Here is a 27,449-nt window from a genome sequence, read left to right as displayed (position 1 = left end):
ACGGCCCGCCTGCCCGGCCGGCCTCCCTCCCTCCCTCCCTCCTCAGCGGCCGGTCCGCTCCGCCCCACCGAGCGAGGCCCCGCCGGCGGCAGGTGCGGCCCCCGCCCCCCGATGGAGGCCTCCCGCCCGCCCCCCGATGGAGGCCGGCCTGCCTGCCTGCCTGCCTGCCTGCCTGCCTGCCTGCCTGCCTGCCTGCCTGCCTGCCTGCCTGCCTGCCTGCCTGCCTGCCTCCCTCCCCCCCGCGCTTTCCCCCGCCCGACGGCCCGGAGGCCTCCTCCTCCTCCTCGCCCGGACCCTGGCCCGGGGCGGCCGGGGAGGCACAGACACAACCGCCCTCCCTCCCTCCCACCCTCCCCGCCCCTTCCTTTCCCCCACCATCATTCTCTCTCTTCTCCCTATCGCTTCTCCACCCTCCTTCTTCTCGCACTCGGCCCCTCTCCAATCCCTCCCGCCACCCCTCCTCCCCTCCTCTCTCTTCTCCCCTCCCCTTCTTTCACTGGCCCCTCTCCAAACCCTCCCGCCATCCCTCGTCTTCTCCCCTCCCCTTCTTTCACTGGCCCCTCTCCAAACCCTGCCGCCATCCCTCCTCTTCTCCATTCCCCTTCTTTCACCGGCCCCTCTTCCATCCCTTCCTTTCCCTCCCACCAGAACTCCCTCCTTCCTCTCTTTCCTTTCCTTCTTTCTTCCTTTCTCCCCACCGTCATTCTTGCCGTCCTCTCTCTTCTCCCCCTCTCTTCTCCACTCCTCTTCCTTCACCACCCCTTCCTTTCTCCCCACCTTCATTCACACCTTCCTCTCTCTCCTCCCCATCTCTTCCCCACTCCCCTTCCTTCACCGCCCCTTCCTTTCTCCCCACCGTCATTCTTGCCTCCCTCTCTCTCCTCTTCATCTCTTCCCCAGCCCCCTTCCTTTCTCCCCGCCATCATTCTTGCCTTCTTCACCTCTCTTCTCCCCGTCTCTTCTCCGGCCCCCTTCTTCCACCGTCCTTTCCTCCCCCCACCGTTCATTCGTTCGATCGTATCTACTGTGTGCGGAGCACTGTGCCGAGCACCGTCACTCCTCTCTTCTCCTCTTCCCTTGTCCCGTCCTCCCTCCCGGTCCGTTTTCCTGTGTCGTATCGAATTCTCCCAACTGGCTGATCCAGAGCCGTGCGTCCATCTGGCGCTCCGGCGAGGCCGCCCTTGGCCGTAGGCCGTCGGCTCGCCGGTTCCCTGAGTATTCGGGGAGGGTTCTTTGGGGACCCGGGTCCATACCGGCTCCGGCTCGTATTTAGGCCAGAAACAAGTTGGGAACCCTGGTCGGGGTGGGAGGGCAGTGGGCGATTCATTTTTTTCCCATATTTTGGGGACCAGGGCACCGGAGGCCAGGTTTGTTTTGCTCCTCAAAAGAAGCAGGAACCTTAATTACAAAGCGGAAAACGTGTTCGCTTTTATAATTAACTTGATCGACTTGCAGAACACCCAGCTGCAAGACTGGGAAGCCCCTTGCTGAAGTATTTTAATAATAATAATTACGGTATTCGTTAAGCGCTTACATGTGCAGAGCACTGTCTAAGCGCTGAGGTAGATGCGGGGTCATCAGATTGGCTCACGTGGGGCTCACTTTTTAATCCCCATTTTTACAGATGAGGTAACTGAGGCCCAGAGAAGTGAAGAGACTTGCCCCAGGTCACACGGCAGACAAGTGGCAGAGTCGGGATTAGAACCCACGACCTCTGACTCCCAAACCCGGGCTCTTTCCGCTGAGCCACGCTGCTTCACTCGGCATCGGGGCCTCGTTTCCTGGGCTGGAAAGGAGGGAGTCTCTGATTCGGATTTTTAAACGGTTGTTTCCCTTCGGTTCCTCAGTCACCTATTTTGGGGGTGAGGTTGAAGAATCCTCTCTGAGGTGCAGAAAAAGATTCAAGTACCTACATTTTGCTCATCTACCACCCGCGAAGGGAGAGAGCTTGTCAACCGGGGCATCTTTTACTTTTCAATTTCATCCAGGGATTTGTAATTTCCTGCGGGGCAAAACGAGAACTCTGTGGTTTCAGAACACGAGCCCTTCTATTTACAGGGCACCTCCATCTGTGACTGGACTGTAAGCTGCTTCCCAAGAGCTTAGTACAGTACTCTGCACACAGTAGGCATTCCATAAATAATAACGATGGTATCTGTTAGGAGCTTACTAGGTGCCAAGCACACGACTGTTTGATTGGGAGAGCCTGACCTATATGTATTTATTCACTTTTTGGGGAGTTCCTGTCATAAAGCCCTTAGGCAAGGGTGATCCTTGTTTGCACAGTTGTAGTTTGTCTGGAATACAGACCTAGAGACAATATAGAGAAGCAGCGTGGCTCAGTGGAAAGACCCCGGGCTTGGGAGTCAGAGGTCATGGGTTCGAATCCCCGCTCTGCCACGTCTCAGCTGTGTGACTGTGGGCAAGTCACTTCACTTCTCTGTGCCTCAGTGACCTCGTCTGTAAAATGGGGATTAACTGTGAGCCTCACGTGGGACAACCTGATTACCCTCTTTCTACCCCAGCGCTCGGATCAGTGCTCTGCACTTAGTGAGTGCTAAATAAATACCGACGTATAGCTCCGCTCCGCTCCGACACGGCTTCTGAGCTGTGTTCCCGTTCCTTGACCTCAGCGGTACGACTGACCCGCGGCAGGGTGTGAGGCGTTGTACTGGGAACAGGCCTGGAAGGGCCAAGCAGTCGAAAGAGTAGGCAATCCCTCCCGACTCGAAGCTCCTCCAGAGCAAGGAACGGGTTTACCTGTTGCGTTGTACTCTCGCAAGCGCTTAGTTCCGTATTCCGTAGGCGGTAAGCGCTCGACGGGTACCAGTGATTGATCGGCCTTCCGTATGAAGAGCTGGGTCACTGGAAACGGCAGAGACTCTGGAAGGGAGAAGGCAAAGCGAAGATTACGGGTGCCCCAAGGTGGGACGATCTAGGAACGCTAGAGCAAGGAGACAGTAACCATGATATTGTGACTCAGTGCTCTGGTCACAATGGTTTGGGGTGGTGGGGAGGAAGTAGGGTGCCGGGGAATCTGAGGATTTGGTGAGGTCATCCGCCGTGCTGATCAAAGCGGGGACGACCCAGACAGGTCGTACTGGGAGGCTCCGGGCAACCCGAACTCAATATCCCTTCTTTTCATCTAACAGACTTCTCCAGGCCTCCTTTCGCCGCGGGACAACACGGAGAGGTTTTACTGGGAGACTTTGGGCTACCTGAGGTCAAAAACCCTCGCTTTCGTCTCTGCCTGCCAACGGACTTCTCCGAGCCTCCTTTCCGCGTGGGGCCTCGCTGCCATGTTGCAGGCAGACAGCTTCGGCTTTACGGAGGAGACATCGAGAGCGGGCAGTTTTACAGAGGTAACGGAAGCGTCCGTCGCCCCTCCGGCTTAACTTCTGAACCTGAAGGGAGACGTTCGGTCTTGCCACACGGCAGAGGCCCCTTGCCATTTCTGAGCCTCCCGAAACGGCTCCTTTCTTCCTTCCGGATCTTATTTTTCGCGGCGCCTTGAGCCTGGAAACAGATCGTGCCTGCGTTTCAAGCGGGCCGGGTAAAGAGAGTCGGGATCGGAGAGGTTGACGGCCTCAGACGGGAAATCATTCTCTGTCCCTGTTCTGTGTTTTTCACCCAGGTTGATTTAAAAATTCCATTTGAAAACAAGCAGCTGGATGCAGTCTGTTCTGTCCCCGACAAGCCCTTAACGTACGGAGTCATTCTTACCCACGGCGCCGGAGGAGACATGAATGGCCCCCATCTGGTGTCCCTGGCGGCCCACCTTGCATCTCATGGACTCCTCTGCCTGAGATTTACTTGCAAAGGACTAAATATCAACTACAGAACTAGGGCCTATGCTTCTGTTTTGGTGAGCGAAAGCCACTAGGTTCCCCTGATGGCCGAAATGCTGTAGCGTGAACGATAAAGTCCCTTCGAGTTCCGATCATCGTTTATGTAACTCATTTTTTTTCACTTTCTATTATTATCATTTCCCGCTGCCGTGTTGTAGTACGGGTTTAGATAGAGTCAATTCAGTCCCACCGCAACCGTTCTTTCCCCACTCGTGCATGTGAAATCACTTTTTGGAAACTTAAAATTCAAAGATTCAATTATACCTGAGTTTATGAACCGGACTGTAATTTCAATATAAGATGTTTATCGGATATTTTGAAAACTTTCTAAAATGGTATTTCTGGGGGCCGGCATTTTGTTAAAACAATCCAACAGCTTTCACAGTTTTTGAGGAGTGGTGGGAGAGAGAACCTGATTTATTTCCAGTCAGTTTGTCTCTGGCTTTTAAATAACAAAATAGGAAGGGGTTTTTTAGAAGATGGTGAATTTGTACATATCCACTTTTCCAAAAGAATCTGTGGAAAATTTAGGGATAAAAAGGAGAAATATTTTACAGATTTTTTGTGGCACACCTCTAAGAGTTTTTTTAAAATTTTACTTTCTTACCAATGTTATAATTGTACTTAAAAATAATATATATATTATTTATATTTATATATATATATAAAATGTGTGTGTATATTTTTGGGTAGGAATTCCTGAAGTCCTCAACTGAATACAAACTTACTGGGGTTTTCCTGGCAGGTGAGTTGCTGATTTTTGTCTTTTTTATATATCTGCTCATTTTCCCTGATGCGAGATGGGTCAGGAATAATGATAATAATAATACTTATGGTCTTTGTTAAGCGCTATGTGCCAAGCGCAGTTCTAAGCGGTGGGGTAGATAACAAGGAAATCGCGTTGTCCCTTGTGGGTCTCACAGTCTTAATCCCCATTTTCCAGATGAGGCACAGAGAGGTGAAGTGACTTGCCCAAGGTCACGCAGCAGGCAAGTGGTGGAACAGGGATTAGAACCCACGTTCTCTGACTCCCAAACCCATGTTCTTGCCGCTGGCCATGCTGCTTCTTGTTTTTTGGTGAGTGCAGGTTTAGATGCAAATAATCAAATCGGCACAGTCCCTGTCTCACTTGGGGCTCACAGTCTGTGAGGTAAGATGAGAAATAATTCTTCATCCAATGGGTGGGGGAAAGCCGCAGGAATTTGTTACTATAGGAAGTTGTGTAGGCAGAAGACATTAGGAGGTTCAATCAATTAATTGTATTTATTGAGCTCTTACTGTGTGCATAGCGCTGTACTAAGCGCTCGGAAAGTACAATTCGGCCACAGATAGAGACAATCCCTGCCCATCAGCAGGCTCACAGTCTAGAAGGGGGAGGCAGAAAACAAAACAAGGCAAGTAGACAGGCCCGGTGCTTAGTACGGTGCTCTGCGCACAGTAAGTGCTCAATAAATACGATTGAATGAATGAATGAAGTCTAACTACTGAACGGGGTGGACGACGGTTCTGACCCGGCAGATGCACTACTGAGGTTCTTAGGGCCTCGAACCTCTTTATTTGCCGGTGGATGTGAGCATGATCGGAAACTTGTTCATTTCTACCTGTTTCTCAAATGTCACATAGACTTGGTGTTTCGTGGATCCTCTAAGGGATGTAGGTACTTCTTCTTCACTCTACGGTCATTCTCTTGTAATCCCAGAACCGGTCTGGTTTGTTTCCAAACAACGCTAGGTCGTTCGATGGGCTCCCGAGCAGCCGCCTCACTGATCTCTCGGGTTGGACTCGGTCAGGAAGGTGATTTTATCCAAGGACTCATCTGTCTGTCGTATCCCCTGCACCGTCCGAAGCAGGAACGCAAACTCCGGGACGAAGACCTATTTCTGATCCAAGACCCGGTGCTCTTTGTCTCCGGCTCTGCGGACGGGATGTGTAAAAAGGTGAATGGACTCTGGGCAGAGAGTATGAATCTGAGTGGGTCTGTGTGAATGAGTGTCGCAGGGAAAAGGCAGGAGGCATTACCGGGGGCGTTGAGAGAAGGACAAACTAGTCATTTTTCCAAAGAATTGGAGGCCACGCAGTTTAGCTACTCCCAAAACGATTAGTGGCCGAAGGCTGAGGCCTAGCTAGGCACCACACTGACCCACTGTAGCGTTTGCTAGCAAACACCGGTGAGTGGGGTAGGAGGGCAGGAGAGGTGATCAAATGGGGAATTGGAGGACATATCCGGGATCACCCTGAATCTTCTGTTCTTTATGCACAAGGCCACAGGATTTGGGAAGCCGGTCTGGAATTGGGGCCTGTAGGGAAGGGTTAGGTTACCAGGTAACCCGGCATTTACTACATAATCCTCTTGGGGTGGGAAAGTCTAAGTGCCTCGAAAAGGGCCCGTCTCCTTCTGTGGAAGGAAAACTGGATTCTGTTTTCTACCTGATTTTCATTAAAATGCGCCCCCCACCCCCCCGCCCCGGTTGTCTCCTTGGGTTAGTTGGGAGAGAAGAGGGCCCCCCATTTACTAAGAGTGCTAGGATAAAAGTCTTTTTCTTTCCCCCCTTTCTTACTTGTTTTCTGTAGACGTTGCTGGAGAAAGTGACAAGCAAAATGAGAGCTCCTAGCAAAATCTACTGGGTGGAAAATGCAAACCATGTCATGGCAGTCAAAGGACGGGCAACTAATGATATTCTGATGGAAATTAACAAAGAAGTTTTTTCATGGATCCAAGAAATTGTAAATGTTGACACGGAATAATTATCACCAGTCACAACCTTTGTGTTGCTTTTGTGGATTTTCTTATTAATTCCATAGGGATCTCCGCGCCCCCGTGGGCTAAGGGGCTTTGCTATATTTAAACAGTGGGGATTTTATATATATGTAAAACATACCTCTAGTGTCAAATTGAATTGCTAAAGTAACCCATCTCATCCAAAGGGTGTCAGATGTCAATGACATTGTCATGAAAGAAAGAGGTGAACTTAGATTTACAAAATCATATACACTGGAAAGAGATGGCATATCTATTTCCTGAAAAAAAAGGAAAATCATTTTTATGGAAAATGGCATTCTTGCCAATATATTAATAATGCATTCATATTTTATGTAAAAAGCAAATAAATGACCATGCCAAGAAGGGGTCCTCTAAATGCATCATAAACCACCCACAGTTTCTGCCTACAAACGGCAGAGACATAGAGGGAGATCCAGAGCTAGCTGGATGCTGGCAATCGGAGTACGCTAAGCCTGGGGAAGCTGTCGTATAAAGTGATGGCTGAAAACCCTGAGTGGAGGTCAGTCACTGATATTTATTGGGTGCTTTCCCCAATATTACTAGGCAGTGGAGGGAATATATAAAATAATAGAGGTGGTAGATGTGATTCCTGCTCTCAAGGAATTTATAATCTAGTGTGGAAGACAGACATTAAAATAAATTAGAGCTAGAAGAAAGTGACTTTAATGCACTTGATGTAAAGACAGACCACAAGCAAGAAGAAGGTGAAATTCTTTCCTCGTTCGTAAATCACTTGAGAAGACATTGAATCCCCCGATCTTGCATTCCTAACTACTTTGGGACCGGGCACGCTGGGGGAAAAAGCCAAAGCGGCGCATAAAGGTCGTCCTTGAGCTCACAGCACAATTGGCTCTTGAAAAAAATCCATCTTAAATTGACACGTAAAATCAGAACCGATTCTCCTATGGGAACAATGCTATAAATGGGGGATTGATTCCAGAAACACAGACACTTTACTTTCACCAGATTACCTTGAATGGTGTACTGGATCGATCTGGGATAAGTCAGATACCTGCATTAATGTATTCTTTTCGGGCCGAAGAAGCTTCGCAACGGGGTAAGCCAACTTTTACTGCACGGACATAAAATGGGAGTCGCCCTTCCCCAGTGACTCCGCTTAGCAACCGGGAAACGCCGCTCCCTCCCAGTGACATCTGTTCCATCCCTCCCCTCTTTCCCTGCGCCTGCAATTATAGTTCTGAAAACAGTTTTCCCATTTCTCCATGGCTCCCGTGCTCTCCCGGGGCTGGCCTTATAAAGTCGAACCCAACGTGTCCAAGAGCTGAAGCAGGGCGTGAATGGAGGAACGAAGCCACCATCTGTTGTAACTCGAAACTTCTAAAGTCGAGGACTGCTTTCTCTGTCCGTCTAGGGATCATTTCTTATCCACGCCCCTGTTAACCTCATAAAGAAGTTGTGATCGTGATGACATGCTTTGAGCACTTGCTATGCTTTATGCCGAAGCAGCAGCGTGGTGTAGTGGATAGAGCATCAGCCTAGGAGTCAGAAGGTCACACGGGTACAGCTCCGCCACTTGTCTGCTGTGTGACCTTGGGCAAGTCATTTCACTTCTCAGCCTCAGTTATCTCATCTGTAAAATGGGAACTGAGACTGTGAGCCCCACGTGAGTCAGGGACTGTGTCCAACTCGATTTGCCTGTAATAATAATAATAATAATGTTGGTATTTGTTAAGCGTCTACTATGTGCCAAGAACTGTTCTAAGCACTGGGGTAGACACAGGGGAATCAGGTGGTCCCATGTGGGGCTCACAGTTTTAATCCCCATTTTACAGATGAGGTAACTGAGGCACCGAGAAGTTAAGTGACTCGCCCAAAGTCACACAGCTGACAAGTGGCCGAGCCGGGATTCGAACCCATGACCTCTGACTCCAAAACCCGTGCTCTTTCCACTGAGCCACGCTGCTTCTCTATCCAGCCCAGTGCTTAGTGCAGTTCCTGGCACCTAGTAAGCGCTTAACAAACATCATTATTATTACTATTATTCTATCAATCGTATTTATTGAGCTCTTACTGTGTTCAGAGCACTGTACTGAGCTCTCAGGAGGGTACAATGTAGCAGAGTTGGTGGACGTGTTCTCTGCCCACTATCAACTTGTACGATAATGAAGATAATTAAATACATAAATTACTAATTAGTGCTGTGGGGCTGAAGGAGGGGTGAATAAAAGGTGCAAATGCAAGTACGTCTACGTGCTCACTTTGTCCTTGACAGCCAGGATTGTATCTACCGATTCGACCACACGGTCCTTCAATACCCTCTTCTCCCTAGAGAGGGGAAGTTGGCCTGAGCTCGGTTACCCCCATTGTGACACTCCTCTCACCTCAGAAAGGGGTCAGGCACTCCCTCCTGCATTCGATAAGTTACCGGGGGCCTCTGCAGCTACCCTGACAAAGTACCTCATGAGGGGATGAGATGGGTTTGCCAACTTCTACTTCTTCTACTCGTTTTCCTTCAAGAAAATCAGAATGGAACCACATCCCACAATTACGAAGATTTTTTCCAAATCCAGAAACAATATTGTTTGTTTAAGAGTGGCGAGACTCCCATTAGGGAAGATGAAATTTTCCCCTTGTGGGACTACCTTTTCGCCTGGGTGTCTCAATGCAACTGGAAATTGGTCCTCTTTATGGGTTTTGGGGGGATTCTTTTGGAGATAATCCTTTTGGAAATTTTCACATCCTGTATGTCGAGGCCTGGATTTCAACCACAAGGCAGTTCAGGCCAACTGACAGCTTTCCACTGGGTAAGAAGGACCAATTGTGTTGGTTTGTTGTGAGAATAGGATGAAGAATGAGATTCCTCCTCCTCCTCATCAATGGTATTTATTGAGCCCTTACTATGTGCAGAGCACTGTACTAAATGCTTGTCTCATCTTATGCCGTCGAGTCGTCTCTGATGCCATATACACGTCTATCCCAGAACACCCCACCTCCCTCTGCAATCGTTCCGGTAGTGTATCCGTAGAGTTTTCTTGGTAAAAATCCGGAAGGGGTTTACCGTTGCCTCCTTCCGCGCAGTAAACGTGAGTCTCCGCCCTCGACTCTCTCCCGTGCCGCTGCTGCCCAGCATAGGTGAGTTTTGACTTGTAGCGGATTGCCTTCCACTCGCTAGCCACTGGCCAATCTAGGAATGCAATGGATAGGCCTCAGCTTGACTCTCCCTCCCCTGGTCGAGACTGGTAGAGGACTGGAAATTCTCCAGGTGCGACCCTGAGAGGAGTGCTAAACGCTAGGAAGAGTGCAATAGGATGGAGTCGGCAGGCACGTTCTCTGCCCACAACGAGCTTAGCGTCTAGAGATTTCTCCCTAAGAATAATCCGTATGAAGTGCCTTAAGCTCCCAAGCGTTCAGTACAGTGCTCTGCATAGAGTAAGTTTTCGATAAGTACAACTGATTGATGCATATACGTTTTTCTTTGCTCCCGTCTCTCCTTTTTTCTTTGAAATAGGAGGATGAAGAAGTTCCCAAGACATCCCCAAGAAAAGGTACACCCGCAGAAGTCTTCATTTCATTTCTAATTAAGGCAAGTCAAACATACAGAAGACACTTGTTATATCCACTCTTTTCCATTTACCTGCAGATTCAGGGTCCAAAACTCAGAAACGTTCAAGAAGCAGAAGGTAAGCGACGTGTCTCGATTCAGTGCATCCGCGCTAAGAGGTGCCATCCCAAATTGTTTGATTTGAATTGTTGATTGTTTGTTGAGGGAAAATAGGGACACTTTGACACACGAGGCTGGGGAAGGGACACAGATACACACCTCCAGGATCGAAGAGGGGATATGCAGGTTTGCACGCACGCCGTACACACTCAGACACAAGCACGCACACACACATCCCTTGGTCTGGGGGCCAGGAAGCCTCCGCAGCCCCGATGTCTCTATCTGTTGCCGAATTGTACATTCCAAGCACTAAGTACAGTGCTTTGCACACAGTAAGCGCTCAGTAAATACGATTGAACGAATTCCCAAGTCGAGGCTGGGCTTGGGAGAGGGTCCCAGCCCAGAGCTCTGTGGCAGCCCCAGCTTCTGGCCAACCCCCCACATTGAACCACGAGGATGGGCAGCACAAAGAGTGACTCTAATTATGTATGCAATCTAATCCTCGCAATCAAGTGCACAGTCAGATTCTGTGGGGGTAACCCGTGCTCTCTTCTGCCTCAGACATTTCGGGACCATTCCGGAGAATGACGACGAACTCTGTTACACTGAATACTCCTACCAAGACATCACTCCAGCTTTCCCTGGAAGAGGGGAATCTGGAGGTCGAAGCAGCATCACGCCAGCTTCGTCCGGAAGAGGAGAATGTATAGATAGAAGCAACATCATTCCAGTCTCACCCAGGAGAAGAGAATCTGTAGATAGAGGCAATGTCTTTCCAGCTTCACCTGGAAGAAGAGAATGTGTAGATAGAAGCCACATCATTCCAGTTTCGCTTGGAAGACGGGGATCTGCAGAGAGAGCCAATTTCATTCCGGTTTCACCTGTGAGGAAGTGGTCATTGGTTACAGCCAACATCACCACAATACCCCTGGCAAGAAGGGATTCCACGGGCAGTGACCATGGATGTCAGTTCAGATATCCTTTTCCCAGCGGGGCTCCGAGAGCCTCCTTGTTCCATTCGGAACTCCGGGAACACCCTCCTTGCCAGAGACATTTAGTACAACGTGAATGTGAAATCATTCCATTTTCACCGAGAAAGTCAATGTCAATTCTCAAAACACCAAACCCAAACAAACATAGGATTGTTCGGTTTTCTTCGACTTGCCCATATAACTGTGTGAGGAAGAGAGTGCCGGCTTCGGAAAACCTAGAGGGAACGTACTTCCTGTGTCCTCCTCCCCTTTTATGTTTTCCCAATAACCAAGTTCGGGTTTTGGGAGAGAATGATAAATGTCAGATTTTATCCAAGGTCCCTGTTTTGTGGAAGAGGAGATGTATATTTCAACCGCTAAAAAATGATCTGCCGTGTGAAATGCCCCTGAGCGGAGCGGCAGACTCTACCGATAGCAAAACTGAGGAGACACCTTTAATTGCTGGGAATTCTTCCGGGGAGAAAAAGGAAAAGCCTTCGGATAGCAAAACAGAGGAAAGGCTCTCAGTTGCTGAGAAATCTTCTGGTGAGGGGAAACAACCCAAAGCCTTGGCTTGGAAGGACCAGGAAGCACCACAAAGATCCTCTCAGAATAAAAATCAGCCACCACCTTCCGGTGACAAACAGAAAAATAATATCCTAGAAGCAGCGAAACGCAAGCCGATCCTGAAGTCCACGTCACCTAAAATGACAAAGTGGAAAGTAAAAGATGACACCCTAGGGAAAAGCACAGATAATTCAACTTTATCTGGTAAAGAATACCTGGGGAAGGTGGTGATTTCTCAGGGGAATTGGGAAATTACCACAGAGGCAGAGACGCCTCTGCGGAAGGATTTGTCCCCTGCTCCACAGGGCCAAACGGTGCTTTCTACTGATGAGGTGAGAGAAGTGCAAGTCTCTACATTAGTCAAGGAGAAAAACCTAAAGGTGACGTGTTCCCTGAAGATGCACGAAAGAAAGACTGAAGCTGTACACTTAAAAACAACCCGATTTCCAAAGACATACAATCCGCAGAATCCTACCCCTGAGAGCCAAAACGAACTCAGTATGCGTACTGAGGGAAAAGCCCTAGAAACAAGACAGGGTTTGAAGCCTGAAACGGTAGATCAATCTCAACAGAAAGTCCATTCTTTCCAGGAACATCCTGTTCCAGAAGAAGAAGGCAGTTCTAGAGATCATACGTCTGCCAAATGCAGAAATCAGAATTTTAGATCCAAGGAAGAGATGCAACCTTCAGAGCTGAATTTACAACACAAGCATCCCACATCCCCCTCGAGCTCTCCTACCACCGGTTTAAAACCCCTTCAAGAGGTCGCTTCGGAGGTTCCGACTTTCTCCCGAGGCACCGATCCCAGAGCAGCCGAGGGAGCAAACACCAAAGCCAGCCAAACCGAAGCGGTGTCTGTTCCAAAAATAGTCAGAGCGAGATCAGAATCGCACCACGATGAAAAACAAATGCCTCGCCGATCGGGTCTGTGGACCCAGGCCCCGTGCTCGAGCCGGACCCACAGGCCCCTTCCTCTGGACTTCAGAGAAAGGCATGAGAAGAAGAAAGCAGACGAAGGGTTACGAAGCACCGTTAGTTCGGTTTTCCCGGATGACAAAACTAAAAAGGGCCTGGAACGCCACCCGAGAAAGATGACGGCTCCTGGGAAACAAGGAATTGTAAAACAAGTAGGAGAAACTCAGAGCACATTCCCATCCCCGTCCTCGGAGTCGGGTCCTGCCCCGGGCAAGGAAACAGTGATTCTCAAAAAATTAGACATCACGCATCATTGCACTACCCAGAAGCAGTCTGTGGCCATAAAAATGCATTTACTATTAAATCCCAACTCTTCAGTGACTCATGCTGAGACCAGGGAGATACCACAAACTTGTGCTCTCAGCAAACTTTCCCCCGAAGAGCTGAACAAGCTCACTATGTCCCTGGGAGTGAGAACGCTGGAAATGAAAATGAAAATTCCCGAAGCAGTAAGGGAATCTTTCACAGCAGCGCACGGCTGCGGCCAAAAGGAGATTCAGTCTTCAGAGATTCAGCTCAAGAGTCAAGTCTCAAAATCAAGAGATCGGTCCTGGCCATCGATGGAGGAGGAGGAGATGGAGGAGAAGGATCTCCATCCAGAAGACCTTGATATAAAACACAAATGCCTGTTGGAGAGTCCTGTTGAAAATTTACTCCCCCAACTGACTCAAGGGCTTGAAATGAACACCACCCAAGAAACCAGAGATGACAGGAAAGACGAAACTTTGGTTTCTCCTCCCGACACAAGGGAAGGGTTAGAACAACATATCTACGAAATTCCACCATCATTCCAAACATTAATAAAGCCTCTTATTCCTCCTGATTTTCAGTCTGAGTTCCATTTAATGTCGATGGAGTCCTTGAGACCCGAACAGCCGGAAACATCTTCCACGATGAGTGCCGAAGCTCTTCCGCCTCATGACGTAATCTCTAATATGACTGATTCCCCTCCTCTGCCAGAAGAATCCCCACCTCTTCTAAAGAAGAAAGAAAACAACAAGAAAGTCCATTTCCAGATGTCAGAGGTGGAAGAGAGGGATTCAAATCCGAAAGATAAAACCATTCCACACCCTCGGGAGAGGGAACGGGAAAATACACAAAAGTCCGTTCCCTTACAGAAATCTCCACTTCCTTCTGAGGAGGTGTCGGAGAAATTCGAAACGCCCGTCAAGACGTCGGGAGTGGAGTGTGAGTGCTATGAATTACAGAGATATGAATCCTTTCCGGTATACGCTGATCTCCATAAGTGTCCGTGTGAAACGGATCTCAGAATCCACTATGGATTTCAAAGATGTAGGACGACAGAAAGACGGTCTCCTCCTGAAAGAGCGGGGACCACACCAAACCCAGATTCTGTCCCAAGAAATCCAGGTCGCCGACATAACCGAGGCCGCGAGAGGCACAGCCTCCGTGCCGTTGCACCCTTCAACAAACCCCACCAAACCAGGAAAATGAAATGCCCAATCCACAAAAGCCAGTCCCATCATCGAGCATCCGGACTGTCAGTGGGGAGCTCAGACGTGCCGACCGGGCCCCATTCAGTATTTAGTCCAAAAACAGAGAGGGGAGCGAGTCAGCCTCCGTTACCCGAATCGACCGACAGACCCCTAGATGAAAAGAAAAGACAATTCCATTCACCTCCAGGAAACCAAGAGGAAAAGAACCCTCCAGCTCAGTTACTTGGGAAGAGCAACAAATATTTGGACTTTATCTGCAATTACGAAGAGGTTGCCGAGATGCAGAGGAGATGGAAGAAGAAAGAGGTGAACGCCAAGCCGGACCCACCGGAGGTTTCTCGATCAAGCAAATCAGAATCGAAAGCAGTGGCCCCTCGGGAAGGTGACGATTTCATTTCCAGATTCGCACTCAGAAAGCCCTTTTTTTACATCTGCTCACCAGCGGGTTCACCGGGGGTCAGGCACAAAACCATTCGCTGGAACATCCCTCACAGTATCTTGAGTCAGAGTGGATTCCGCACACCTTTAATCGCCAGTTTTTCAGATTCCTGGAACACGTGGAGGTGCCCTAGGAAGTTAATGAAGTCCTTGTCGGCATCCTTTAGTTCAGATTCATCCTGCCATCAGTGACGATATTTTCCCGAGAGCCTCTCTAGACTAAGCTGCAGGTTAGTATCCGGGAGATGAGCGGAATTAGCAGAAATGAAAAAGAAGCATGTGCCTGTGAACTCAGTCAAGCAATAAACTGGAGTAAGATCCAGCTCTTTCTGGGGTAAGCGTTTGGTGAGTTTGATCCTTAGACTTGTTTGGGGCACTTAGTACAGCCCACTGTTGGCGAAAGAAGATCGGGGGCCGAGTCAAGGGAGAGAGAGCTCTCCGGGCCTGGGGTTAAGGAGCGGGCGAGAGCCTCAGATCTACCCCAAAAGTGACCCAGGCATATCTTCCTCTTCCGGCCATCTTTGTGGGGGGATTTTGACTTGAGCCACCGAACGCCTATCAGGTGCCCACCTGTAGCCCCGGGTCAAAGCGACCCATGTAACCTCTTCTCTGAGAGGTGAAAGCGCAACCAGTTTAGTCACCCGACCCACTTAAGGACCCAGTACCTTTCTTGAAATGTCGCGGCTGGCAACCCTGGCTTTTGTAAGCATTTACTTTGTGCTGAGCACTGGGATAAATTTACGATAATCAGATCAGTCGGTTCCCGCCCTACGGCCTAAGGGATTTTCGTTTTTTAAAGTTATAATGAGTAATTAAATAGCAACACCATGAAACCATTTTAATAATTTTAAAAAGATTTAGAATATTTATTGTCTGTCCAGGTGGGTTAGGCACTATCCACATAACATGTAAGAAGGCACACACCTTAACCTCTAGGATCATCCATTTGAAAATCAAACGATATTTTCAATCATAGAGCATCTTTAGGCTTCTGTCATCATTCATTCAATCTTATTTATTGAGCACTTACTGTGTGCAGATCACCGTAATAAACGCTTGGGAGAGTACGATATAACAATAAACACATTCCCTACCCATAACCAGCTACAGTCTAGAGACGAATTTACGCTTTCAGTTGTGACCAAAATATGAAATTTCCTTCGGTCACCAGAAATCGCATGTCTGTATACCTCCATTAACCCTCATGTTTGCTGCCTTTATTGCCTCCACCGAGTAATCCCTCCTCTTTGTATTTGAGGAAACAAGAGCCCCCAGAGACCAAAAGGTGTTTTTTGTAAACAGCGAGGGCGCGGAGTCGGCAGACGGGTAGGGTCAGAATGGCAGGGATCCAGGCTCCAGCTGCAACAGCTTTCTTTCTGAAACATGAGCCCATGAGTCCATGCACCAGGAGAGAAAGAAGAGAAGGAATGGAGGATGACAGTAATTCATTAGCACCTAACATATGCAGCTGATGATGACTCACTCCATTAACTTCTTAGGGGACCAGATGGACGAGCTCCTGAATTTCTCTGCAAGGTGGACCAAATAGTTTATCCTTTCTTTGCTATGGCATTGCCTGCCACCAGAGAAATGCAATAAGAAATTTTGTAAAGAAGATAGAAATGATAATGTTTGTATTTGTTAAGCGCTTACTATGTGCAGAGCACTGTAGATCCAGGGTAATCAGGTTTTTCCCACGTGAGGTTCACAGTCTTCATCCCCATTTTACAGATGAGGTCACTGAGGCACCGAGAAGTGAAGTGACTCGCCCACAGTCACACAGCTGACAAGTGGCAGAGCCGGGATTCAAACCCATGACCTCTGACTCCCAAGCCCGGGCTTTTGCCACTGAGCCATGCTGCTTCTCAGTTCAGGTTACCATCCGGATTATTTCCCCTATATCTTAAAACATCCTAAAAGCCCAAATGCTGGGGTTCACACGTGGAATAAAATGCCCTTTGGTTCGAAGACAGCCCTGCTGATGGCAGACGTCTATAATCCATCAATCGAATTTTAGTCAATCGGTGGTATTTATTGAGCGCTCACCGTGTGCAGAGCACCGTTCTAAGTGCTTGGAAGAGTGCAATATAACAGTTCGTAGACACGTGCAACTGTCACACTTGAATCTCTTGCACACTTTGTTATTAAGCACTTACTCATCTCATCACCATCAAGGGTCATCGAGTTGTTTCCGGGCCATAGAGACTCTGTGGACGTATCTTCTCCGCAACGACCCCTCTTCTGCCATATCTGTAGTTATTATGCATGTATATCCATAGAGTTTTCTCGGTAAAAAAAAAATATGGAAGTGGTTTACCACTGCCTTCTTCCACACAGTAAAAACTTAAGTCTCTGCCATTGTCTCTGATCAACAGTTTCATCGCTTGATCATCCCCCTTCGATTTTTTTCCCATGCCACTGCCGACTGATACCGGTGAATCAACTTTGCCTGGCACTTGGATTAGACCTTTCCATTATGGGTAACCCTGGAGAGAGAATATCTCTCAATGGCATCGCTCTAAGCTTCACTGGCGTACACAAACTCTCCTGCCATGATAAGACGTTGACTTATAGGAGAGACTTACTTATCTACGTATCCATTTTTCCTTTCTTCTTATCTGTAAATTATCTTGTACCGGTTTACCTTGACAGAATTAAGCTCCTTGAGCAATTCTATACTCTCCCAAACATTTGCTCCGCTCACGGTAGGCGCTCTATAAATACTTTGGGTTGATTGATTGCCAGCGAACCCTTCCAGCCTGCTTGCCATTGGGTGAGCTTGTCGCAGACATCACTGACGAGGAGGGGAAAAGTGCGTTGGGCTGTAGGCAGGATGTGCATTTGAGTTGTCCGTGCAGCAGCGGCGATGGTTTGCTCTGAGTCATCCACACTCCTTTGCCCGCTTCCTCAGTCCGCATTATCATGCCGGGAGAGATGGTTGCCAGGGATGGAGAACGCTGACTGTTGACCGTTGACCACTGGGTCCTCCCTGTTTTCAGTCAGTCAATCATATTTACTGAGCCCTTCTTGTATGCAGAACACTGTACTAGCATTTGGGAGAGTACATGTTCAGTATAATCCCCAGAGTGGCTTAATAAGGGTCAAGGAGTGCTTCACCCACTTTCTTGGGAAGGGGAAAAGGAAAGAACAAAAAAATGAAAAGCAAAAAATGTCATAGCCTTTGCAAAGCTAGCCAGACCACAGGTGATAACTGCCTGAGCTCTATGAACAGGGGATACGCAGGTAGGAGGGTTCCGTTTCAGGGGCGGTGCCGTGGCACCAGACAGGAATTTCCATTTCTGGGCCGCTATCCACAATAGCCAGGATTTCCACTTAAAGGGCTAGGTGCCTCAAAGGCCTTAGGATAGATAATCAGAACTGATACGCTCTCTCTTGGCTCGGTAAGGTACGAAAGTGCCGGGCAGTATCCGATACAGAGGGATAGTACGCTCTAGCGCATGTGTGCAAATAATGCGGTAAATTTGATATCCCAACGACAGCTGAGCTCGAAGAATCGTCGTCCTTTCGAGTGTGTGGGATATTAAAGTGTTTAACCCTGAGACCTGTGAACTTGATAGAGCATAGCCTACAATCCACCTCTTATTCTTGGCTAAAGCCCTGCCTTTCTATTCCAGGATTCCTCTTCTCTATTTAACCATCGCAACCAGAGACTACTCAGAATCGGTCGTGCTAATTCTTCTAATCCCATGATGATATATAGTGTTCCAAATCTGTTAATTAGTTTGTCAAGTCTTAGATTTATACTTTTCTGGATGCTTAGAAGATATCTTGGACCTCCCTCCCCCTTCACACCCAGCACACCACTGCTGGCCTCCTCTTCAATGCCCCTTTGAAAGAACAATTCCTCCAGGAGGCCTTCCCTGATTCATCACATCTCCCCCTTCTATTTCCCCCACCAATTGCCACTTGAACCCTTCTGGGTCCCGTAAGCATCTGGGGACTCTGAACCCTCCTATCCCTAAGGTACTTATGTACATATGCTGTTTTATTTGTTGAGTTTTTTTTATGGTATTTGTTAAGCGCTTTCTATGTGTCAAGCACTATTCTAAGCCCTGGAGTGGATACAAGTTTATCAGGCTGGACATGGTCCCTGCCCCACATGGGGTTCACAGTCTAAGTGGGAAGGGGAACAGGTATTGAATCCCCATTTTGCAGTTGAGGAATATAAATGAGGCACAGAGAAGTGAAATGACTTGCCAGAGGTCACACAGCAGGAAAGTAGTGGAGCAAGTACAGTTGCTGCTCTCTAGCTTCAATTTAGTGTCCGACTTCCACTTAAAGACCATGAACCCCTTGGGGAAGGGATCGTGTCATCTGTTATACTCCATTATAGTCTCCCAAGCACTAAGTACAGAGCTCCGTACCACAGTAAATGCTTTTGATTCATTGACCGATTGACCTCTGGATGAAGAAACACATATAATTTGAGCTGACGGGACTGATAATAGGAGTGGGCAAAACTGTGTACGTGAACATCAATCCATATAGACAAAGAGTGTCCAGGATGGAAAGCCAAGTTTGGAAACAGGGTAAAAAGAAAACATAAGCAAGAGAGGACCACCAGGAGGACAGCAGGTTGGAAGATAAGACCATCTTGGCAGAAAGGGATATTGGGAGGTGGCGTCTTTGGGGAGGAAGAAGTGTGGATACACTGGCTTTGGGAACGGAGTTGATCCCACTGGCAAGGAAACCCAGAATCTGCTGACAGAAAAAATCGTGTGGACTCCCAAGCATGAGGTGAGATGATAATAAGAATAATAATAATAATGGTATCTGTTAAGTGCTTACTATGTGCCAGGCACTGTACTAAGCACTGGGGTGGATAAAAACATAAAAGCAAATTGGGTTGGATACAGTCCCTGTCCCCTGTAGGGCTCACAGTCTTAATCCCCATTTTACAGATGAGGCAACTGAGGCTCACAGAAGTGAAGCGATTTGCCCAAGGCCACCCAGCAGACAAATGGAGGAGCCAAGATTAGAACCCCTGACTCCCAGGCTCGTGCTCTTTCCATTACCCAATGTTGCTCCCGTGGCTCCAGGGACCCCAAATCCCTCCAGAAGAATCCCTTCAGAAATCAGGTGGCAGGGCCTAAGGGAAAAGGCAAGAAACATCAAGATCAGGGCCACCGCTGCGTGGAAAGACATCTCGGGCATGCGTCAATCTCCATCGTTTGGGAGGAATGAGGAGAAAGAGTCCTCATGTGCAGTCAGTCAAGCAGTGGTATTTATTGAGCATTTACTGTGGGTAGAGCGCTCTACTAAATGTTTGGGAGAGTACACTTGAGTAGGTAGAGAAAATCCCTGCCCTCAGAGAGCCCACAGAATTTTCACCTCTAATTCTCTGATTACAGGCCGGTCTCCACTGGTGATCAACACTCCATGGATGTGCTGCCAACAGGGGTGAAGAAGGAAAGGCTGGTATGCGGGATGTTCAGTTTGAGAAGCCTCGAACAGGCTTTGGTTTTGTCTGGAATGCCTGAGGTGATGCATTTCTCAGACCCAGAGCCCCAGAGGAGGGTTTTTAGTCAAGAAACTCATAAGGGCCCCCAGAGCCAACTCCCGGCTGTTAAGCTCATAGAGAAAAGTCGGCATGCCCCTTGCGGAAGGTGGCGGCCACGGAGGGCAGCGGTGATCAAAGAAAATCAAGGTGCCGCAGGGGTGGAGAGAGGCGGGTGAGAGAGACAGAGGAGTGGACTGAAGAAAAGGCCCGAGAGAAGGCAAGAACAAAAGGCAGAGGGGAAGACGTCCACGGGAGAGACATTTCGGGATAATTATTAAGTGGAACGGACGGAAATTCACGGGAGAAAACCACTGTTAAGATTAGAAGGCCTACTGTGCCAAGCACTGTTCTAGGCACTGAGATCAAATACACGTATGAGAATTAAACACAGCCCTGGCCCCGCGGGAGCTCGTAGTCTAAGAATCAGGAGGGGGAAGGAATGAGAGAGAGAGACATAAGGAAAGAATAGTAACAACGTGAAAGCAATATTTTAAAAAAACCAGGATGATGTTAAATACAGCAAGAGAGGGCATTGTGATTAGAGGAACAAATTTTCAACCTCCTAATAGGTCGGAGTCCTACACACAGCTGCAGACACCACCGCGAGCAGATCACGGTCGTTCCAAGATTCTAACCTTTCCCGGCAAGGAAGGAGTGGCTGACGGGAGTCCCGGTTGCAGGGGCGGGGAGGGATAAAGTCCTCTCTTCTTCCTCCGTGGCATTTGCGGAATCTGCCCTTTCCTCTCCATCCAAATTGCTCCCACACCGGTTGAGGCATTGGTCATATCCCAGTTTGGTTGTTTTATGGTATTTTTTAAGCACTTAGTAGGCGCCAGGTACTGTTTTAAGATGGGGTAGATACAAGCTAATCAGGTTGGACACAGTCCATATGTGCTGACCCATTCTGAATTCCCATTTTACAGGTGAGGTAACTGAGGCACAGAGAAGTTAACCGACTTGCCCAAGGTCACCAACGGACGAGGGGCAGAGTCGGGACTAGAACTCTGCCTCCTGTCGGATCTCTTGGGTTTCAGTCTCTTGCCTTTTGAGCCCATATTTCATTCCGTTCCCTCGATGATTTTTCTAAAATACAACTCTCCCCACATCTTTCCACTTTTTAAAAACCTCCAATGGTTGACTGTTCCTTTTTGCATCGAGAAGAAACTCCTGACCATTGGCTTTAAGACAATCAGTTGCACTCAATCAATTCTCCCCCTTCTTGTCCACTCTCTTCTCCCACTGTACTCCAGCTCGCATCCGTGACTCCTCTCAAGTTAATCTACTCACCGTGCCTCATTCTCATCTCTCCTACAATCGATCTCTTGCCCCTTCCCCCGTCACATCAGATAAATCACTGCTCTCCCCATCTTCACAGCCCTTCTGAAATCCCATCTCTTATACGAGGCCTTCCCTGATTGATTTCTAATCTCCCCGGGGCTTAGAACAGTGCTTGGCACATAGTAAGTGCTAATTATAATAATAAGAATCACAGTAATAATACCATTATTATATGCCCCAACTGACATTTCAGCACTTCCCTCCCACCAGCACTTAGTGCTTAGAACAGTGCTTGGCACATAGTAAGTGCTAATAATAATAGTAACAAAAATAATAGCAATAACAATAATAATACCATTATTATTATATGGCCCAATTGCCATTTCAGCACTTCCTTCCCACCAGCACTTAATAAATCAAAACAATGGTATTTATTGAGCGCTTGCTGTGTGCAGAAAACTGTTCTAAGCGCTTGGGAGAGTACAACACAACTTAAGCACTCGGAGCCTCCAGAGCACTTATGTACCTATCTTCATACTCCATTATTCCAACGTTTTCACGTCTCTCTCGCCTGCTAGACGGCAAGCTCCTTGACGACAGAGGATGACGACGTACTCTCTCTACTGCTTATTATAATAACTGTGGCATTTATTAAGCGCTTACTGTGTCAACTAAGCTCTGGGATAGATACAAGATAATCAGTCACAGTCTAAGTAGGAAGGAGAACAGGTACTGAATCCTCATTTTGTGGATGAGGGAACTGAGGCACAGAAAACTAAAGTAACTTTCCCAAGGTCACACAGGAGGTAAGCCCAGATTAGAATCCCAGTCTTCTGACTCTGAGGACAGAGGTCTTTCCACTAGGCCCCGCTGCTTCTCATGACATAGTATAGTGCTCTGCGCGCAGTAGGCATTCAGTAAATACTACTGATTGATCGATTACATGAAGGGGATCTGTTCGGCAGCATAGACTACGCACCGAAGGTAGAAGAGGTTGGAGGCAGAAAATATCAACGAGGAGGTTAATACAGTCATTTAACAGCGTTAGGGTAGAGCTTGTACCAGGGTAGAAAGTGTTTGAGTGGGAAGAAAGGGGTGACCCTTTAAATATCATGGAAAAAGAATTGGCAGGATTTAAAAGTTGGTTGCACGGCCAGGCTAGCAGGGCATGAGGATATCGGACTGGCATTATGATTGTGAGCTTCTGAGAGAAGGAGGAGGCTTCTGAGAGAAGTTGGTGGCGGCTGCAAAGGTCGGAAAGTTAGGAAGAGAACTGGTTTTATAAGGTAATCAATCACTGGGTTTTTTTGAGCACTTAGTGTATTAAATGCTTGGGCGAATACAGTTAAAAGAGTTGGAAGACACGTTTCCTGCCCACAAGGAGCTTACAGTGTACGGGGGAGACAGACATTAATATCCATAAATCACGGGAATGTACGTAAGTTCTGTGGGCCTGAAGATGGGGTGACTATCAAGTGCTTAAAGGGTGGCCTAGTGGATAGAGCACGGGCCTGGGAGTCAGAAGGATCGGGGTTCTAATCCCGGTTTTGCCACTGGTCTGCTGTGTGACCTTGGGCAAGTCACTTCACTTCTCTGTGCCTCGGTTACGTCATCTGTAAAATGGGGATTAAGACTGTGAGCCCTCTGTGGGACGGGGACCGCGTCCAAACTTATTAGCTTGTATCTACCCCAGCACTTAGAACGGTGCTTGACCCATAATGAGTGCTTAACAAATACCATCATCATCATCATTAGTATTATTGTTATTACAGATCTAAGTGCATATGTGATGCAGAAGGGAGAGAAAGGGTAGGGGAAAAGAGAGCTCAGTCAAGGGAAGGTTTCTTGGAAGAGATGTGATTTTAAAAGAACACGAGCCTGTGATCCTGGCTCTGCCAATTGCTTGCTGTGTGACCTAGGCAAGTCACTTAATTTCTCTGTGCCTCAGCTTCCTCGCCTGTAAAATGTAAAATACCTGTTCTCCCTCCTAACTAGATTGTGAGACCCATAAAGGACGAGGACTGCGTCCGGCCTAGTTAACCTGTACCTACCAGCGCTTAGAACAGCGTTAGACACATCGTAAGCGCTTAACAGATACCGTTAAAAAAAAAAAAAAAGCTTTGGCAGGTGGGAAGCGTCCTAGACGCAGGACGCTAAAACACGGGCCGTAGGCGAGTTCCTCGAAAAAGAGGCCAGGAAGAGTCTAGCTCCGATACACGTGACCGCTTTTTCCACCTATAAAAGAGTCCCGGCACCAACTGGTCTTTCTAAGCTTATAGCAGGCCCGGTGCTTGAAAGTTATTATGAAGAAGAAAGGTGTTTCCTCAGTGATATGTTCCATAATGACTGCTTGCCGACTGTAAATACGGCTGATGGCCATTCTCTAAGCTTCTTCGTTGTAAGGGCGAGCCATCGAGATTAGACAGTATCTATTTAGGCCAGTGAGGGATACACTGTCACCGTCTAGAATTAGACAGCTACCTTGCTGTGAGACGTTTTTTAATTCCATTATTTCATGGAATGCCACACGACGTCCAACATATCCCCGGCGGCTTTAGCGTTCGGTTGTCTCTTTGAGGAGGACTGTCGGTGCCGCTGACATTCGCCTATTTTCTCTGGAGGCATTTTGAGCCTCATCCTCTGGCAAAGTCAGAGTAACCTGCTGACCTAATGGGACAAAGAATGTCAGGACTAAATAACCAGGCCAGTTCAGCCTCTAGAACCAAATAGCATTCTGAAATGCAGGGTGCTGGCTAGAGTTGTTCTTCTTCATTACGTTAATAAGCTATATAATAACGTTGGTATTTGTTAAGCGTTTACTATGTGCAGAGCACTGTTCTAAGAGCTGGGGGAGAAACGCCGGGAAGCAGCGTGGCTCAGTGGAAAAGAGCCTGGGCTTCGGAGTCAGAGGTCATGAGTTGGACTCCCGGCTCTGCCACTTGTCAGCTGTGTGACTGTGGGCGAGTCCCTTAACTTCTCTGTGCCTCAGTTACCTCATCTGTAAAATGGGGATTAACTGTGAGCCTCACGTGGGGCAACCTGAGTACCCTGTGTCTATCCCAGCGCTTAGAACAGTGCTCTGCACATAAGTGCTTAACAAATACCAACATTATTAAACAGGGTAATCAGGTCATCCCACTTGAGGCTCACAGTTAATTCCCATTTTACAGATGAGGTAACTGAAGCACAGAGAAGTGAAGTGACTCGCCCACAGTCACACAGCTGACAAGTGGCAGAGCCGGGAGTCGAAGCCATGACCTCTGACTCCGAAGCCCGGGCTCTTTCCACTGAGCCACGCTGCTTCCCTATGTAGTAGGAAAATGTAGTGTCGCTGGTAAATCAAGGCACCTCACTGTGTTCTCTTAGCAGGGCGCAAAGGAGCAGCTTAATAACTGTAATAATACCGATCGTAGTATTCAAAGTGTAGCGTGGCCTTGAGCAAGTCACTTAACTGCTCTATGCCTCAGCTACTTCATCTGTAAAATGGGGATTAAGACTGTGAGCCCTGCGTGGGACGGGGACTGTGTCCAACCTGATTATCTTATATCTACCGCAGTGCTTAGCAGTGACTGGGACGTAGTAAGTGCTTAACAGATACCATTAAAAAAGAGTGCTTATTATGTCCCAAGCACTGCCGAAAGGGCTGGGTTACACTACGGATGGAGGATAGGCCTGAAGAAAACTGAGGGAAACCCCCAGCCCAGTCAGAAGTGACAGGAAGCAACAGCGGGCAACTACAGCTATTTTCCCCAGCACCAAAGTGACTGGCTTCTCCCCACAATACCAAGCAGAGGCACTGCTTGACTGAGAAGCAACAAGGCCTAATGGAAAGACACGGGCCTGGGAATCAGAGGATCCGGGTTCTAATCCCGTCTCGCCAGTTCTCTGCTTTGTGACCTTCGGCGAGTCACTTCACCTCTCTGTGCTTCAGTTACCTCATCTGTAAAAAGAGGATTAAGACTGTGCTCCGAGCACCCAGTACAGTGCCCTGTAAGCGCTTAATAAATACGACCGAATGAATGTGGAACATAGATAGTGTCCAGCCTAATTATCTTGTGTCTACCCCGGCTCTCAGTACAACGTCTGGCACGTAGTAACTGTTTAACAAATGCCGTTAAAAAAAAAAATCCCAATCCTGGGGGGGTCAGAGCTCCCATCGCCCACCTCATTTTCACTTCTCCCACTGTTCCGATGCCAACGTGCCAGGGTTTGAAGAACGGAAGAAAACGGAACAAAGAGGGGAAATCGGATTAACGTCACAAGGCAACCCCGAGAGACGAACGGCAGTGAAGAAACAGACGATGAACTATTGCTCCCTTTCACAGCCAGCGGGTCAGACGCAGGCCAAGATAAAGCATTAGCGGCCCTGAAATTGATTGTCATTTTTAAAGAAAGGTGTCTTGATGATAAACCGTATAATATCAACAGAGCTTCAGAAAAAATAATGAAGAGAGCCCTCTTATGATCCAAGCTGGCTAATAGTGGTTAACTGGAAATGTGGTTGTATTAAATATATGTTCAAAGAGAAAATCTATGAGGCATTTATGTGTTTAACCAATCCGTTAGTGTTAGCAATCAAATATAAATCGGGCAAAACGTTAGGCATAGCTAAAACCATCTCAGCATACTGGCTGAAAATAGGCGACGTTATTAAAGAACGAACCAAGATTTGAGAAGAGTCAACTCTGAGTAAGGAGTGTGCTATGTAGAAAAGGCCACATCCCAGAAGTGCATGATGGATGGCCCAGAAGGGGTTCAGAGCTTTCGACCGGAGAGACGGGAGGAGACGTCTCGTCTCCCTCAGAGGAGGGAGAGAAGGCAGGTTGGGAGTGGTCGCGCCCAATCCCACCTGTTCGACCCCCTCGGATCAGTCAAAGAAGGCAGTCTCCTCCCCACGCTCCACTGGCCCCTTGGCAGAGGGCAGTCTGCAAGGGAACTGTTCGCTTGAGGTTCGGCACAGGAAATGGTCCAGAGAAAGACACACGATCCATTTTAAAGGGGGGCCAAGTTCTTCAAGATGACATTATCATCTCTGGAAAAGGCAGAAAAACACATGATGACAATTTGAGAACTTGATTACCAAGATGCCAAGGAGAGTATTTTAAACTCCACAAGCACTAACTGCAAACTGGAGTCCCCCGGGAAGTTAAATGTTATAGCCCGGGGGTCTGTCCAACAGAAAATGTTCCCGATGCTGTCCTAGCTCCAGTGTAAGAGAGTGTACACATTTTATTGTGTTCCACGTTGAAAGATTCCCTGGGCAACTGGTAATATAAAATAGTGTAAAAAGCGATCCCTTCCCTGACAATTTATAGCCATTACGGAAACTCTTCCTTCGAACACAAACAGAGTGAGTCTACTCTGACAGGCTTCAAAGTTAGGAATAGGCGTGGCCTCCAGACCGCAAGGCAAGGAGGCCCAGGCCTAGATGTGAAAAAGAATCTCTTGGGGTTCACTGTACTTACTGACTGAACATAGACGATGCTCCCCTTGGAGGAGGGGCTTCAGGCTCAATTCTGCTGATTTTCCAATGGAAGAGAGGCAAACATCTGGCTGTGTGAGCGATGTACAAACTTCAGGTTCCCTGACGGTGCTGTCATCTCCCAGGATAAAGTCCTCCTGGATTGAAATAGGATCTATTTGGGGTTGGATCGGCCCGCTGGTATACCAGGAAAATTCTAGCCCGATGGTTCTGGTGTTAGGCAGAGAAGCAGCGAGGCTCAGTGGAAAGAGCACGGGCTTTGGAGTCAGAGGTCATGAGTTCGAATCCCGGCTCGGCCACTTATCAGCTGTGTGACTGTGGGCAAGTCACTTAACTTCTCGGTGCCTCAGTTACCTCATCTGTAAAATGGGGATTAAGACTGTGAGCCCCCATGTGGGACAACCTGATTCCCCTATGTCTACCCCAGCGCTTAGAACAGTGCTCGGCACATAGTAAGCGCTTAACAAATACCAACATTATCATTATTATTACGTCGACCAAACTCTGT

General features: G+C 48.1%; 2 protein-coding genes across 6 annotated transcripts; both read left to right on the top strand.

The window, feature by feature from the left end:
• Positions 1–25: 25 nt before the first annotated feature.
• Positions 26–6,613, top strand: TEX30 (testis expressed 30). 2 transcript variants are annotated; one of them, XM_029073310.2, is made up of 6 exons: positions 26–92; positions 3,153–3,362; positions 3,635–3,865; positions 4,542–4,593; positions 5,580–5,785; positions 6,420–6,613. In XM_029073310.2, exons 2-6 carry the CDS (start codon positions 3,300–3,302, stop codon positions 6,591–6,593), a joined length of 726 nt encoding a protein of 241 aa, XP_028929143.1. In that variant the 5' UTR covers positions 26–92; positions 3,153–3,299; the 3' UTR covers positions 6,594–6,613. The 2 variants fall into 2 exon arrangements, with proteins under 2 accessions (XP_028929143.1, XP_007666181.1); XM_007667991.4 differs by lacking the exon at positions 26–92 and adding an exon at positions 2,812–2,925.
• Positions 6,614–9,009: 2,396 nt separating this feature from the next.
• Positions 9,010–25,989, top strand: CCDC168 (coiled-coil domain containing 168). Of its 4 annotated transcripts, none has more exons than XR_486113.3 (6): positions 9,010–9,395; positions 10,100–10,136; positions 10,232–10,271; positions 10,814–14,890; positions 20,033–20,099; positions 25,666–25,989. XR_486113.3 is itself a non-coding variant. In XM_007667995.3 (5 exons), exons 1-4 carry the CDS (start codon positions 9,060–9,062, stop codon positions 14,850–14,852), a joined length of 4,452 nt encoding a protein of 1,483 aa, XP_007666185.2. In that variant the 5' UTR covers positions 9,010–9,059; the 3' UTR covers positions 14,853–14,890; positions 18,296–18,375. The 4 variants fall into 4 exon arrangements, 2 of the variants coding, with proteins under 2 accessions (XP_007666185.2, XP_007666182.2); XR_003762396.2 differs by having other exon boundaries at positions 20,033–20,162; XM_007667995.3 differs by lacking the exons at positions 20,033–20,099; positions 25,666–25,989 and adding an exon at positions 18,296–18,375.
• The last annotated feature ends 1,460 nt before the right edge of the window (positions 25,990–27,449 follow it).

Source organism: Ornithorhynchus anatinus, chromosome 10, assembly GCF_004115215.2.
Source record: "Ornithorhynchus anatinus isolate Pmale09 chromosome 10, mOrnAna1.pri.v4, whole genome shotgun sequence".
NCBI lineage: Eukaryota > Metazoa > Chordata > Mammalia > Monotremata > Ornithorhynchidae > Ornithorhynchus > Ornithorhynchus anatinus.
This window is presented reverse-complemented; position numbering and strand designations above follow the sequence as displayed.

Coding starts and splice junctions, on each gene's coding strand:
- CCDC168 (XM_007667995.3), top strand. CDS start 9,060: ATGAGATGGGTTTGCCAACTTCTACTTCTTCTACTCGTTTTCCTTCAA. Junction 9,396..10,099: donor AACTGACAGCTTTCCACTGG/GTAAGAAGGACC, acceptor TCTTTGAAATAG/GAGGATGAAGAAGTTCCCAA. Junction 10,137..10,231: donor CAAGACATCCCCAAGAAAAG/GTACACCCGCAG, acceptor ATTTACCTGCAG/ATTCAGGGTCCAAAACTCAG.
- TEX30 (XM_029073310.2), top strand. CDS start 3,300: ATGTTGCAGGCAGACAGCTTCGGCTTTACGGAGGAGACATCGAGAGCG. Junction 4,594..5,579: donor TACTGGGGTTTTCCTGGCAG/GTGAGTTGCTGA, acceptor AAACAACGCTAG/GTCGTTCGATGGGCTCCCGA. Junction 5,786..6,419: donor CGGACGGGATGTGTAAAAAG/GTGAATGGACTC, acceptor TGTTTTCTGTAG/ACGTTGCTGGAGAAAGTGAC.